Source organism: Lycorma delicatula, chromosome 2, assembly GCF_047948215.1.
Source record: "Lycorma delicatula isolate Av1 chromosome 2, ASM4794821v1, whole genome shotgun sequence".
Taxonomy (NCBI): domain Eukaryota; kingdom Metazoa; phylum Arthropoda; class Insecta; order Hemiptera; family Fulgoridae; genus Lycorma; species Lycorma delicatula.
Window position 1 is genome coordinate 137,295,351 of NC_134456.1, and position 15,121 is coordinate 137,310,471.

The 15,121-nt window shown below is 30.9% G+C and overlaps 1 protein-coding gene across 3 annotated transcripts in view; it reads right to left on the reverse strand.

The window, feature by feature from the left end:
- Positions 1-15,121, reverse strand: part of LOC142319246 (deubiquitinase OTUD6B) — a 38,220-nt gene that overhangs the window by 12,626 nt on the left and 10,473 nt on the right. For 2 of the 3 annotated variants that reach the window (XM_075356294.1, XM_075356292.1), the window contains exons 3-5: positions 14,655-14,932; positions 13,143-13,365; positions 7,867-8,169 (exon numbers count right to left, since the gene is read on the reverse strand). In XM_075356294.1, coding sequence (XP_075212409.1) covers positions 7,927-8,169; positions 13,143-13,365; positions 14,655-14,932 — 744 coding nt within the window. In that variant the 3' untranslated portion in view covers positions 7,867-7,926. Of the gene's footprint in view, positions 1-120; positions 373-7,866; positions 8,170-13,142; positions 13,366-14,654; positions 14,933-15,121 lie in introns of those variants that run through there. The other variant, XM_075356293.1, reaches the window with a different exon arrangement.

Consider the following 15,121-nt stretch of genomic DNA (forward strand, 5'->3'; position numbering starts at 1 on the left):
TAAAAATCGAAAACAAACAATTAATTTGGGCATATATAGGTTAACATAAGTTACTAAATGATTAATTTTATCACAGAGATTATAATGAACTGTTTCAGTAAAAACAAAAAAAAACTGTACAATATACATGTGATTTATTTTTCACTTATTAATGATTAAAAAAATTACTGTACATATTGTAAAGCGATATAATAAAATAATAAAAAAGTATGATAAAACCAAAATCAGATTAGAGAAAGATCGTTTTTTTATTTCTCATAAGAATAAATATTTAAAATTCAACTATGATTAATCGGGTTAAACATTTATAATTTTTTTTTTTTTAGCCAAATCAGAACCAAGCATTAAAATTTTTTTGAGAAGATGTATATCCTGAAAATTAATTATAAGATTATAAAACCATTTTGGGGTAACATCTTAACATAAATATAAAAAGGGCTAGATTACAGAAGACTGAAATTTTATAATTTGCTTCTACAGCAAACAAAATAGAAACTATACATTGATCTCACCATAATAATTACATTAATTTAATTAATTAATCCTTGTGTTGAAAGAGATATATAACAGAGAAAAGTGAGCAAAGAATACTACAGATTCACTTTTTAGAACATTCATAGCACCCTATAATGCAACTTGATACAAAATAAATAGATTACACTATTACTGCGTAGTAAAAAATTAACTGAATAGGATTTGATGTTTCCCTATTTAAAATAATGAAGCTTTAAAAGATAATTTAAAATAATGTATAGAGCGTCTGATAAGTCACTATCCATTTTAAATATAAAAATCTATTTTTTAAAATTACTATAATAAAAAACTACATAATAAATTAAGTTTAATATTTGTTATTAAAGCATTGTCTAACTAGTTTGCCAATGCCTATCATAAATATGACAAACGTCTGTGCTTTTGTTCATCTAAATTAAAACCGCTTCAAACAATTACTATATCATGAGTACAGTAAAATGTTTAAATGCCATATTAATACAGTTAGTTTACACCAAAATATTAAAAAAAAATAAGAAAAAATTTACAATACATTTATAAAGATCAGGTAGTAATAATGTATACAAAAAGATTTGGAGCAATCAGTTGAATTTAATTCAGCCGAATCTTTTTATCAATAAACATATATAATTTACATATTTTAAAATTATTTTCTTCCATAAATTATTTTTAAGTGATATTTTTTCCCTAAGCAAAAAAGAATATTCATTTTAACGAATATTTTTATAAGCCTATAATTAGGTGGAGTCTGATTAAATTAGGTGTAGCCTGTTAGACACCATTCAGTATATTGATGGAATGGAGAAATTGCCGAGCAAAGGGACGAAATGCAGAGGTGCAAGAGGAGGGTGCAGCGACTAAGGATACATGGAGAAATTACAGATGAAACTAACAGAGCTACAGAAAGATACAGAACAGCAAGGAAAAGATTAAACTACCTCATTAAACAAGCAAAGCGTAGAAAATGGCGAGAACTATGTTCCGAGTTAGATGACGACCCTTGGGGAAAGCATTTCAAATTATAGGTAAACGACTGGGTAGACAACTCCCAATAGTTAATAGAGAGAAAGCAGGACAGCTTATCAGAACACTATTTCCAAGAGAAGAAAGCGAAAATCGCGAGACTATTAATTGTGAGCGAGGTAGGTTTACCCAAGAAGTTTTAAGCGCTATTAAAAAACTGAATAATAAAAACAGCCCGGGTCCTGACGGGATCCCCGTGTCAGTGATAAAGGGTCTGGCTGAAGTAATACCTTGGGAGGTAGTGGATATAGCAAGTTATGGACTACAACACTGTATATTTCCGGCCTGCTGGAAGAAGGCAAGAACAGTCTTCATACCTAAACCAGGTACTAATTTAGAGCAAAATGAATTTAGACCCATCAGTTTAATAAACAATATGGGGAAGGTGGCAGAAAGGCTGATTGCTGGCAGGTTATGGAAGAACTCGAAGAAAAGAAATGTCTCCATCAGGAGCAATATGGATTTAGGATGGGACACTCTACAACGCACGCTATCTAAAGAGTAACAGAATGGGCGCCCACCACCAGAGGAGGAACGTGGAGAACCAGGAAGCTTCCACTAATGATCCAGTTGGATATTAAAAATGCTTTTGGGTCGGTCCCATGGCCGGCTCATAAACGCCTTGATTAAAATAAATATCAGTAAATATTTGATAAATCAGGTTAACCACTACTTACATGAGCGATATACAGAGGTAAATGCGGTTAAGGGCACTACTGTGTACCAAACGTATGGAGGAGTTCCACAGGGTTCGGTACTAGGACCTCTATTGTGGAATGTCTTTTATGACGAGATATTTACACTCCGTTATCCAGAAGGAGTTATAATAGTTGGCTACGCGAATGCTGTTGCCGTTTTGGTCGAGAGTAGAGAAATTCAACAGCTTGAGGATAAGGCCAATCTGGCTTCACAAATTGTTGATGAATGATTAGAGAATAATAAACTCCAAGTTTCCACAGCAAAATCCAGGTGTATTCTATTTTCTGGGAAAAGAATTGTAAGAGAAGTAAATGTGATAATGAGAGGAGAACGTATACAGCAAGTAGGAAAAACCAAATATCTAGGAGTTATGATGGATAACAGCCTAAGATTCAGCCATCATGGAAATGATATGTAACAAAGTAACACCCACAATCAAGGCACTCAGGGGTTTGTTCAGTAATCATAAGGTTCCGAAGTTAGAGCCTAGGAGGCTAATTACGTCGGCAATGCTGTCCTCAATGTTGTACGCGGCCCCAGTATGGGGAGCTGCGACGAACACACAGAGAAATGTAAACAAATTAAGAGCGGTGCAAAGAACCACCCTTCTCAGAGTGGTAGCTGGATATCGTACGATATCCTACGAAGCATTATGTGTCCTGGCAGAGACGCCGCCAATAGAGCTGTTACTTAAAAACCGAAGTCTTCGAGCAGCAGGGGTGTCCAGACCAGAGGCTGAGGCCATAGTAAGGAACGATTGGCAAATCGAGTGGACACGTACCCAGAAGGGAATATGGACTAAACGATTAATACCTAATCTGGCTGACTGGTTAGGCAGGAGCAAAGGAAGTTTAGGGTATCACATGACCCAAATTATGTCTGGTCATGGGTCGTTTGGCAGATATTTAAACAAGATCGGGAAGAGACCAACAGCTCAGTGCATGTATTGCGAAGATGAAGATGACACCGAGCATACAGTTTTTTTTTGTAGCAGATGGGTACAACAGAGGCGGATGATAACAGTTAACAACTCAACACCAGATAATTTGATTGACTGGCTATTACAGGATAGGAATAACTGGGACCGGTTTGCCAACTTTGTTTATTATGTCATCCAAACCAAGGAAGCTGATGAGCAACGTCTAGAATACTAAATAGTAGACAGGGAGGGTAGGACAGTCCCACCCCGGAGGATCTGCATGCTCAGGTAGGTGGGTTCCGGTGAAGGGATGGGAACTCCTGGGGAGAATAGGACTGGGAATAAGAAAAGACCGAGTCCTGGCTGGGGTGTCGGCTCTCGGGGGTGCTTCGGTGCTTTCCGGGGCTGGCACTACCAGTTTGAGGCAGGCATTAAGACAGAGACCCGGTTTCCTTGCGGGGGGCGGCATAGCCAGACCGTGTCTCTCCCGTGGGGAATTAGAGGCAGGCAAGAAAAAAAAGTAAAGATCCAGAACCGGAGGGGCCGACCTGCCATGCCAGGTGCATGCATGTTCTATACTATTCAGAGGAAGTAAATTCAATTCTGGTATTTCCAGATAAACTGGTTATTTATCATTTATTTTCCATTCACAACAGTTTGAAAATAGGTTATTTGGGTTTTTTAAGGTAGTAGATAATTTTTTTTATTCAACTTCAAATATTTATATAAATATATGGTTTTGACATTTTTGTATGATTTTTATAACCTATCAAACAATAACAAACGTGTGTCGGTCATATGAATGACATGGAAGTTAACACCCTTAATATTAAAACAGTTTTCAAGGTTTCACCAGTGAAAAACTGATGAAGGTGAGATGTTTTTATTTCTAGCTGTTTACATACTGTCAAGCATTATTTGGCAACAAATAGACAGTAATTATTATGTGAAAAATCCACTTTTTTCTATGCCAGGGTTTGGGAAAATTTTGTCCCACAACAGGGTCATCAAACTTCTTTCACGTTTCTCCATTTTTCTGACAATGATATCACACTCAAAAAATAGAAAACTTCACAAAATAAAACCCATTACTAACTAACTATCTTTTAAACAAATTTAGTGAAATGTACCCACCTGACAAAAACACAACGGTTGATGAAAGTTTACTACTCTGAAAAGGTAGACTAAACTTCAATCAATTTATCAGAATAAAAAAAAGCTTGTTTTGGCATTAAACCTTACGTCCTTTCAATCAGAAACTGGGCATATTTATAATTTTATAGTTTATGTGGAAATACAGAAATTTTAAAAAGCCCGATGTATGGATATATCACAAATATTGTCATGATTCTTTTAGAAACAACTTGTTAGACAAAGGTTATTGTGATTATACTGACAAATATTACCGCAGTCCAGAACTTGCTTTTGCTCTGAGTAAGCATAAAACTAACTTAATGGGCACTTTCAAAATAAACAGGCTTGGTATTCCAAAAGAAATGCAGTAAAAACTAAATAAAAATGAAGTTCATGCAATGTGTAATACGGAAAGTAAATAAAACAAAATATACATTTAACATCTATTTAGATGATTATGTTAAGGGGTTTATGATGTTATTGAAATGGCATGATAAACATGATGTCTTGTGCTTGACAACTGTTTATAAATTAGATTTTGCTGAACTACAAAAAGGAAAAGTCAATGGTTTTAAATATTGTTAACGATTATAACTTTTTTATCGGTGGAGTTGACCAAATGGATCAGACATTGAGTGCACATCCACTTCAAAGAAAGCATAAAAAATGTGGTAATACAAACAACAGTTCCACCACCTTTTAAACATCACAGTTCCCAGTGCTCATGTTGTGCATAAAAAATGTGGTGGCAAGAATACTCCCCTTTAATTCTGGGAGGCCTTGATAAAGAAAATTGTTGAAATCCACAATAAGATTTCTCCCAAAAGAGATAAGCATGATCCATAAGATGATCCACTTTGACTCTTTGAATGACATTTCCCAGAGTACATTACAGCCACAAAAAAGGGGCCGCATCTACTAGAAGATGTATTGTCTGTTATGCAAACAAGAAAAGAATTTCATTACTACTGCCAAGAATGTGAAGTCTTGACCATGTGCTGCGCGCCATGTTTAAAACATTTTCATAACAAGAAGAAATATAAAAATTAAATTTTAAAAATAAGCTTTTGTTTATTACTAGTGGTAGATTTATATAGTAACTTCTGTGTATTATCTAATCTAATGTGTTAGTAATAAAATGTGTTGTATAAACTATTTTATAAACTTTTATTCAACATCATCTGTTGAGTAAGTAGTACATATTATTTTAATTTTACATTGAAAGATAGCAAAAATATGTAAAATGAGTCAATTCCTTCTAATTAAACACAAAGAACATAAATATGAAGAAAAAAATAGGTGTAATGACAAAGGTTTTAATGAAAATATTTTGGGGGGCATAATAATAATGTTTTCCATTAAAAAATGAAACCATTAAGGCGTTAATCATAAATTACTATTAGAAAAATTACATGTTACGGAATAAGAGGTCATGAACTTAAATTGATAATTTATTTTACAATTAGAAAACAGTTGACAAATTCAGTAAAGCAACAATTCCACACTAGACATAACTGGCATTCCACAGGCTCTATCTATATTTGGACCTTTGCTGTTATTACAAATGTATATCAATCATTTTAGAATTACTAGAGCGAGAGTACATTTTTTCATATGCTGATGATTATAATTGGCACAGACCAGAATTGGTCAACACCTCAAAATAACATGAATCAAACTTAAAGTAAAGCAAAATGATCGGTTAAGCTTTAAACAATTATCTCTTAACATAGACAAAGACTACATTCATGGCTTTTAGTATTTATGAAAACAGTATACCTGTAAATTTAAATATTCATGTTAAAGACCAACAAATAGAGTAGAAAAATGTAAATAATTAGTAGTAATGACAAAAGATTGTAATTTCAGATGGGAGTTAAAAATAAAAAAGACAAAAAAATAAAGTACTTATTAATTGTGTAAAACTGAAAAAAGTTGTCTACTAAATCACTCTTAGTTATTTACTATGCGCTTTTTCAGATCATTGCTAGGTACAGGATTATTGCGTGGAGAGGTCATTTTATTGCATACAATAATGTTTTAGAGCAGTGTTTCTCAACACAACTGATACTACAGACCGATAAAAGTTTTAAGCTTCTATTGCAGACCACACAAAAAGTTGCATACTTAACTGAAGAAAGTGCAGGTTTTTTTTTTGTAATTCACAGACTAATCATCTAAAAGGTTCAGATGATAATATAAAACAACGGTATACTTTTCAGCAAAGATCATGCATAAGATGCTCCGGTAGAGGGAGAGGAGAGAAAAGGTTTTAAAAGTTATTCCAAGTAATATTTTCTGGAGAAACCCTAGGTCTAATTTTCTTTTACATTCACACAATATCATCGAACGCTTTTCTTTGTACAAAGCTTTAGAAAAATTGGTTAGTTAGATGCTATATTTGACTGATAAATAAGGAAATGAACAGAAGACAATTTGAGTAAAACTGTGTAATAAAAACATACAAAATCGAAACCTTGAAATACTTTTTTTTATTTTTACTTTTTTTTAAACTTATTACATTGCAAACCTAATGTGATTGTTGTTCGTTTTAATAAATAAAAAAAACTGATCGTCGTTTTTGTATTTTCTTTTTGTTTCCCAAGAATTTTACCATGTGTTTGCATTCTGTTATAAAAATACCAAGATTCCTCTCCAGTCAAGCACTTATAATGTGTAAGTTTATCATTAAATTTTCCATTTTCTTAGAGGTAACATAGAAAAAAATAAATATATAAGTTTTCAAGAAATTTCAGAGAAAAAAGTAGAGCCAAAAAAATTTTTTGATGAAATTTTTTTCTAGTATTTTTAATGTATACTTCCCCCTTAAGAAGAGGCTACTCTATTTCAATTTTTTTTTTTTTGAGAAATAATTATTTTTTTTGGGACTAATGAAAGAGGTAATGAAAGAGTTAACAGCTGTGTTATACCCACCTCATTCTGGGTATTGCAGGAAGGCATAGTTGATAATGTTGAGTTGAGAATGATTATCTTAGTCTAATAAATATTCAAATGGGGCATCAATAATTCAAATGAAATACATCCAATCTGCTCTATTTATTATCACAACAAACCAATGAAAAACTCATAGTTGAATTTTCATCCACACAATATTACCACATGAGGAGCAATCTGTTGAAAACCGATAGCTCATACAATCATGAAAGGGAAAGGTAAATAATATATTGTAGAAAAAATGCTAATTTGTGATAATAATTATTTGATTTGGTCATTGTGATGATAGATCAGTTACCTACAACATGAAAGCATATTAAGATTCTATACAGCACTGGTTCAGTTTAATTATTCAATAATAACAGTAATAATTAATTTTAAAACAGAAAAATCACTCATCAGACGATCTATAAATGCTATGAATAAACTGATTTAATATCTATTACTAAATTAATTAAAATTTACTCTACAACACAATAATTGTTCACTAAATTCTGCAATCTACTATTATTAAAATTAATTAATATTATTACTATAATTATTATATTATAATAATTATTATCTTCATATCATCATTTAGTTCATATTATAATTAATATTATTACTGAATTGAATATACATACATAATATGTCGCTTATATCGCATTTTCTTTTCATTTTTAACATATAGTATTTAAGCTATGCTATGAATTAGACGTAGGAGTAGTAGGAGTAGTAGTAGTAGTAGTAGTGTCATCTGTACCATTCTCTTCTTCACAATAAGGCTGCACAGAATTATAATGCTCCCCAAGACCATACATATGACGATGGTACGTCAATATAATATGTTTACTACTATTTTGATACTCCTCACCCAATATAACTGGTGGTCCAGATGCTTGAATCACTTCAATTCTACATTTAAGAACATGAGAAAGAGCTCGTAACTAAAACAAAAATAATCAAATCTTCATATTAGACATTAAAACTTACGTAAAGCCAAAATATAAAACAAAGATCTTTTGATTTTCAAAATAAAATAACACAAACTTTGTATGACTAAAAAGTAAATACAAATAAAACTTGTAATGGCTGTACGTGCAACAAGTTCCAAAAAAATACAAGCCAAAACTTCTCAGAATCAAGATATATTAAATTACACTTAATGATAATATATTTTTCAGTTTCATTTACCTACGAGATGACCACAAATTACAAGTATAACGTCGAGCAAATAGAAACATTGCACAATAGGAAATTAGTTGCATTGCGCTTTGCAAAGCCAATTTTGTTGAATATTTTATAAACAACTGTTCTTCCACATATCTGTCTGTCTATTATAATCCAATGAGAAGTTAGTTAAGTATGCAATGTTTTGAAAGTTATTTATTAGATCTGTTTGATTATTGTAGTCAGTGCATTTGGTTTTAACTATGTAATGAGTAATTTTTAATTGTGAGCATTTGATTTTATTTCTTAGATGGATCTTAAACACGTTTTTTGCAGCACTTCATTTACACTTATTTGATTTGAAAGCGAGATACAATCCTCCAATTCTTTAATAAAGTGGACAGTTACACAATTTCTGAAATATTAGTTTTTATTAACATCAAATATTTATACAATTATTAATTCAACAATCTTACATGAAATATTAGGATGGAGTAAAAGTCCCTTTATTACTCATATTACTGATCAGTATTACTTGTATCTTTGATGACAATAATATCCACTAGTTAGATCAATAAGGAACCTTGGGTGATCTCAACCCTAATGAGAATTTACAGGCCATAAGTGAAAGGGAGATTAGGAAGCTAGACTTCAAACCAAGGAGAAAATGATTAACATATATCCATATGTTTTCAGGATGAAAAATTTAAATAACAATATCTAAAACTAATTCAATCTAATTTTATCAATAATCAGTTACTAGTAATAATAGTTTTGATTGAATTTCTTGAAGAGGGAATGAATAAGTGAAATGCTATGAGAAATGTATTGAAGTTAAAGGCAGCTACATAGAACAGTAGTAAATAAATGTCTTTATGCATAAGTAATAAGGTTTGTTCACATTTTTCAGTTTTGTTTTATTTCAAACCATACCTCATTTTAAAAACAAGCCTTGTTCATATTTTGTATATTATTTATGAAAAAATATCTAAGTTATATACCATTCAATCATTCAAACGTGTAACAGGATTTTATGAATGAATAACATTTTTATAGCACAGAAGTTAAACAACATATTTGTCTATGACCTTCTTAAGTAAATTTTTTATTTTTGAGAACTGTTAATGGAACAAAATGGCTTACAGCAAGTATTTGAGAAGAATCCCTAACATAACAAAAATGTTTTGTACAAGAATAATAAGCTCAGCTTCATGTCTTTTGTGGATGATATATGTCATACATATTAATTTTATAGAGATCAAATGTAATTTGTTAAACTGGAAAGAAATTCTGAAGGGCACAAGATTGAAGATAATGATAAAAATAATATATAAATTTTTCTAAATATAAGGTAATGTAACTGTTATGAATGACCCCTCATAGATAGTATGAGGGTTCATAAGATAAATAAGCTTAAAAACCTGATAATATATATTTTAATAGACTGCTAAACGGTTATGAAAAATCACCTGAGAACAGTGAAACATTTTAAAAAAATTCAACCCTTTGTTAAAAATATGTGGTATTTGGAATTAGCAAACAAAACAGTTTGTAGTCTTATTCCTAAAGAAATACAAACTGTTCAGCAAAATCCTGATACAACATAAACGACAAACCAATTCAATTATTTAAACTCAATGAGGAAATAGAAAAAAGGGTATACCAAATTGGGAGGGAATTATTAATACCCAGCTACCACAGACCAAAATAGGGCAAGATAGTAATAACATACAGGCAGTAAACCGTGGGTGGTCATGGGTGGACATGCACATGGGTGGTCCAAAAACTAACTGATCTTCAAAGGAACATTTAAACCGTGCAAAGTGGTAGTTCTATATGAACACAAGTAGCCAGATTTATCTACTTTCCATGTCAATTTCAAGTTTATTATTGTAGTCAGTCAGTGGGTTTCAGTGATTGTTCATATAAAGTGTGTTAGGTGGTAATTGCCCATCATGGCAAAAACTATCAATCAGTGTCATGGGATTCAGTTTTTAAAAAAACCAATGTCCATTAAAAAAAAAAATTCAGCTTCTGAAATGTACAAAATGTTGATGTAAGGATTCAAAGTGTGCCATATACATGTTTTCTTTGGTGTGATGCATTTTTGGCTGGACAAGAGAATGTGGAAAGTACAGTGAAAGACAGTTGACCAACCACACTGAGTAAAGACAGATTATGGTAAACACAGTAATTTAATTCAAGAAGATTGTCATATTCGTATGAGTCAGTTGGGAAACTCTACACATCTCAAAAAGCAGTGCACACATATGCTGAATGAGCAGATGTGAATAATAATACAAATATGCAGAACCCAACAAAGTTCCACGACTCTTAACACCTGATCAAATAAGAGTACCTTGTATTCATCTGCAAAGAATTGTTGACTCACTACAAGGAACACACTTTTTGCATAATGTGATAACCATTGATGAGTCTTGGATGTTCTCTTATAACCCAGACGACAACAAAGCTCCTACTGGTGATAAAACTTCTCATCACCACTAAAAAAGCAAAAATGCATGCAGCAAGGGTAAAGTCAAGGTGATCATATTTTTTGATGAAGGAAAAAGTTAAAGTTGATAGTAAGTGGGGAAAAACAAAGTTAAAAACAATCTGATGTGGACATCACATGACTTCCTTGTACAACTATTAAATTACACATACATATTTTTCTAAAATGAAAAGTACATATTTTTTATTTCATTAATAACTCCTGATTTTTTTTTATTTTGTTATTATTGAAATATTATTTATTGTAAAGATTTTTTTTACATCAGAGGTTAATAATATTATTAATATATCAATACATTCAAATAAAAAAAAAAGTTAAAAAAAGGAGATGAAGTCGGATTAGAACCAATGTGCCTTCCCCTTCTAAGATCCAAACATTTCATTAATTAAAATTTTATTTGGCTATAACTCAGGAACCGATGAAAATAAATACCGCTGAAAAGCTCTCAATAAGGGCTTATTAATGCGGTTAAGAAAAAGTTCAAAATCCAATTTTTTTTGGATTTTGGCTTTTTTGGTACAGTCTGTGCACAACTAGATGTTACAACAGTCCTAAATCCAAAATTTCAACATCCTACGGCTAATTGTTTTTGAGTTATGTGAGATACATAGTATAAACGTATATACGTACAGATATCACACCGAAACTAGTCAAAACGGATTCAGGGACAGTCAAAATTGATATTTCATTGAAATCTGAAAACCTAAATTTTTGCGTCACAATACTTCCTTACTTTGTACAAGAAGTAAAAGTAGTAGTTTGATAAAATGTTGGAAAGTCAAGAAAGAATAGAAGAGACCAATTCTGAGTTCCCAAATCACAAATTTTGTTAAATGGGCTATAAGAAGAAGATTGCATGCAATTCAGAGCAATCAGGATATTAGAAATATTATACTGATCACAAACAAAAATTTAAATCTAATAAAGTTTTTTGCATTAAAGTTCATATTCAACCGCTTAAAACCTAACTGAACTGATCGCTAACTGAAAATTACATCAAGTGGTGGTATAAATTTACTGTATGTAAAAAACTTTACTTATTTCATGTAGATAAAACCGCTTACTTGAAAAAAGGAAAAATTAAATTAAATTTACAGATAACAAATCAATTATGTAGGTCTACAAAGTAATGTTTCATTGATTTCATTGTAACAAAACTTCACTGTACTGTTTTGTATTGAATCACCTTAATAAAACACTAAGCTAATGATTATTAGTAAATATTTATTATGCTTATGTATATTCCTACCTGAATACAGCATCTACTGAGGGTTACCCCACAAGATGTTAAAACATTGTTGTTTGGTATTGTTTGAATTGTTTCGTACCCATAAATATGGATAATGCAGAGCATATTTAAGAAGTTTTAAATGTTAATTTATTCATCTTTATATTTATTGCACTACCTTTCTAAAAATAAAAGCCCCTTACTCTCAAAAAATAACAAAATCCACCTCTTTTAAACCAGAAAACTGAAATCTTTTTTCTTGCGGTAACCGTGCATAATACTCTTTAGTTTATGAAAATGTTTCATGTTTCCATTGCTATTTTTAATAAAATAGTACATTGTTTTAAAATCTTTCTACCAATTTATTTAAAATAAAAGACTTACATAAATATCTATCAATGAATTTTTAAACAATACTAATTAATTTTTTTTTTTTAAATCCTGAACTTGCATCCTGATTAACATTTAATGAAAATTATTTGAACACATATTTATTTAACGCCTTCTGATTATGAATTATTTTGTTGTTATTTTTAATATTAATATTTAGTACCTTCGTGTATTTATCTTAAAATTATTTTTACGTGTCTATATTTAAAATTTTTGACATCGAAACTACTTTTTTAACTTATAATTGTGAATTCCACGATATTGCTCTGTGATGATGCTCTGATCAAAGTTTTACAAGTTTCCCTTGATCCACCCAGGCAAATTTTTGGGGTAGTTCCTCTTTTATATCCATGCAGTAGCACATCTACCCATTCCAGATGCGGTCTATGTAATGTATTATTATACAACGATCAGAATAAAAGACTAATTATTTATTAGAAATAGTATGAGCTTATCATAAAAACTGACAATTCCTCTCAATTTATATTCATTTAGCATTAGTAAACGATTAGAAAATGTAAAAATGACATAAAATCACATTTTAATTATGCAATTAATATTGTATTGTTAAAAATAACCGTAATTGTTACTTTTTTCTTTTTTTATACGTGATTTACCTCAACTTCACCACCCCAAGCAGGCGTATCGGCCACTTGGTCACAATAATCTTGAAACTGAGCCTCTGTTAACATTTCACCTGTATCCGGATGACTGAGGTACGGCAAGAAATCAACACTATTCTCTTTTAAAAACTTGCTAGTCATCTGTCGTAACTCATTCACGCTGGGTGCTCCTAGTCCTTCCTCATTTTTTAACTGATGCTGAACAGCACAATATAAACTAAATGAAAAAATAAAAGGAAAAAATTAATTAATGAACGAGTTTTTATAAAAAGAATGACCAGTTTACCAGTAATTAGTTCACTAAATAATAAATACACCAAACACCACGTACTAACTTTAATACTGGCAACAACATCCCAGCATTAACATTTTCAATGCTAGTGAAGATGATAAAAATTACCCTAGCTACAAGCCACTACAACCAACAAAATCGTCAAATAATTCCACAATGCTCTATTAAATGATCGCTGACAAAAGGTATACAAGCTTTCCAATGATGCTTACACTTCTGTGGTTGCAGCTGCAAAACTCCATACCTGTACTTTAAAGAGCTTCCACGTGCACTGTGTTCACCAGATTTGATGTCCAGCAATTAAATCCTCTTCTCAAACCTAAAGAAATGCCCTGCTGGACAAAGATTCACTCCAAATGATGACTGCTTATTTTGCAGAGTGAACAAATTGTATTATACTAAGGGTATTAAAAAGATGGAAAGTCATTGATCTAAATGTAATGATGAATTGTAAGGTGACTACGTTTGAAAAACAATTTCTGAAAAATGTTATTTTCTTTGTCCTGCAGAAAACTTTCTAAACAGCCCTCATATGTTAGCTTTTGTCATTCACTGATTACTTTTATGTTTATAATTTTATAGTAGTTATACATTTGTATAGTATTGAACTTTGTTATGGTCTGCTTCACTTACTTGTAGCGATAATAATTATTTTTAAACATGGAATTTTTTGAGTATTTTTTAATTGCAGTTTTTTAATTTTATGTAATATTTAAATAAAGTGTTTAAAGTAAGGAATTAAAAAAAAAAAAATTAATAATAATATTCTTTGGTCTTGATTCATTTTTCCACAACTAAAGGTTTACTATTTTATTTACACAAACTTTTTTTATTATTATTACACAAATAAAAATTTATTTCACAAACATTATACTCTTTTTTGTGTTTGTAAATTATTTGCCACATAAAATTGACTTACTAATCATTGTCCACATAATCAATTAATTTTTATAACATTATTTTTAGCTGTACAATCATCACCTGTTTCTTTCAATTATTCCTTCAGAGAATTCAAAATATTAATAACATTCAGCAGCAACAACTCCTGTACAATTCTCAAGTAAATGTCAAGAAAAAATACACCATCATAGAGACCACTGGTGGACAGAAGAGCTTAGCTTAAGGAGAGAAAATTTATTAAATTAAATAAATATTAAACAAAGCCAATTAATTTTTAATTCTAAGCACAGAAAAGTTAAAAAAAATAGGCATACCAATTTCCATCAGAAGGTATCTCATACATCATCAAATTCCTTTGTTTCAAAATTTTCTTAACAGTTTCTGTTTCTACATTTCGTACACCATGTATGTTTTGTATTTCCTGTTCGCATATTCTTAATTCCCTTTCCTTTAATATAGTAGCTTTCTTATCACGTCTTCTCTGTGCTTTGGTAATTCTATGCTGTTTCAGTCCAGGTACATCATCCAGATCGTCATCAGGGATGTCACCATCTACACTGAGATTATTCATTGCATCAGTCATATTTGTGATCTGAAAATAAAAAATATGATAAAGAGTATTTTTAATTTGAATATTTTTGTTTAACAGGAAATGTCTTTTCAACTATTAATATATCACACGACTAACATTTTATGCATTTCAATACCTGCATTCATTTATCCAGCAATAAAAAATAAATTAAATCACTATTATTATAAATTAAAATATCTATTATTGGGC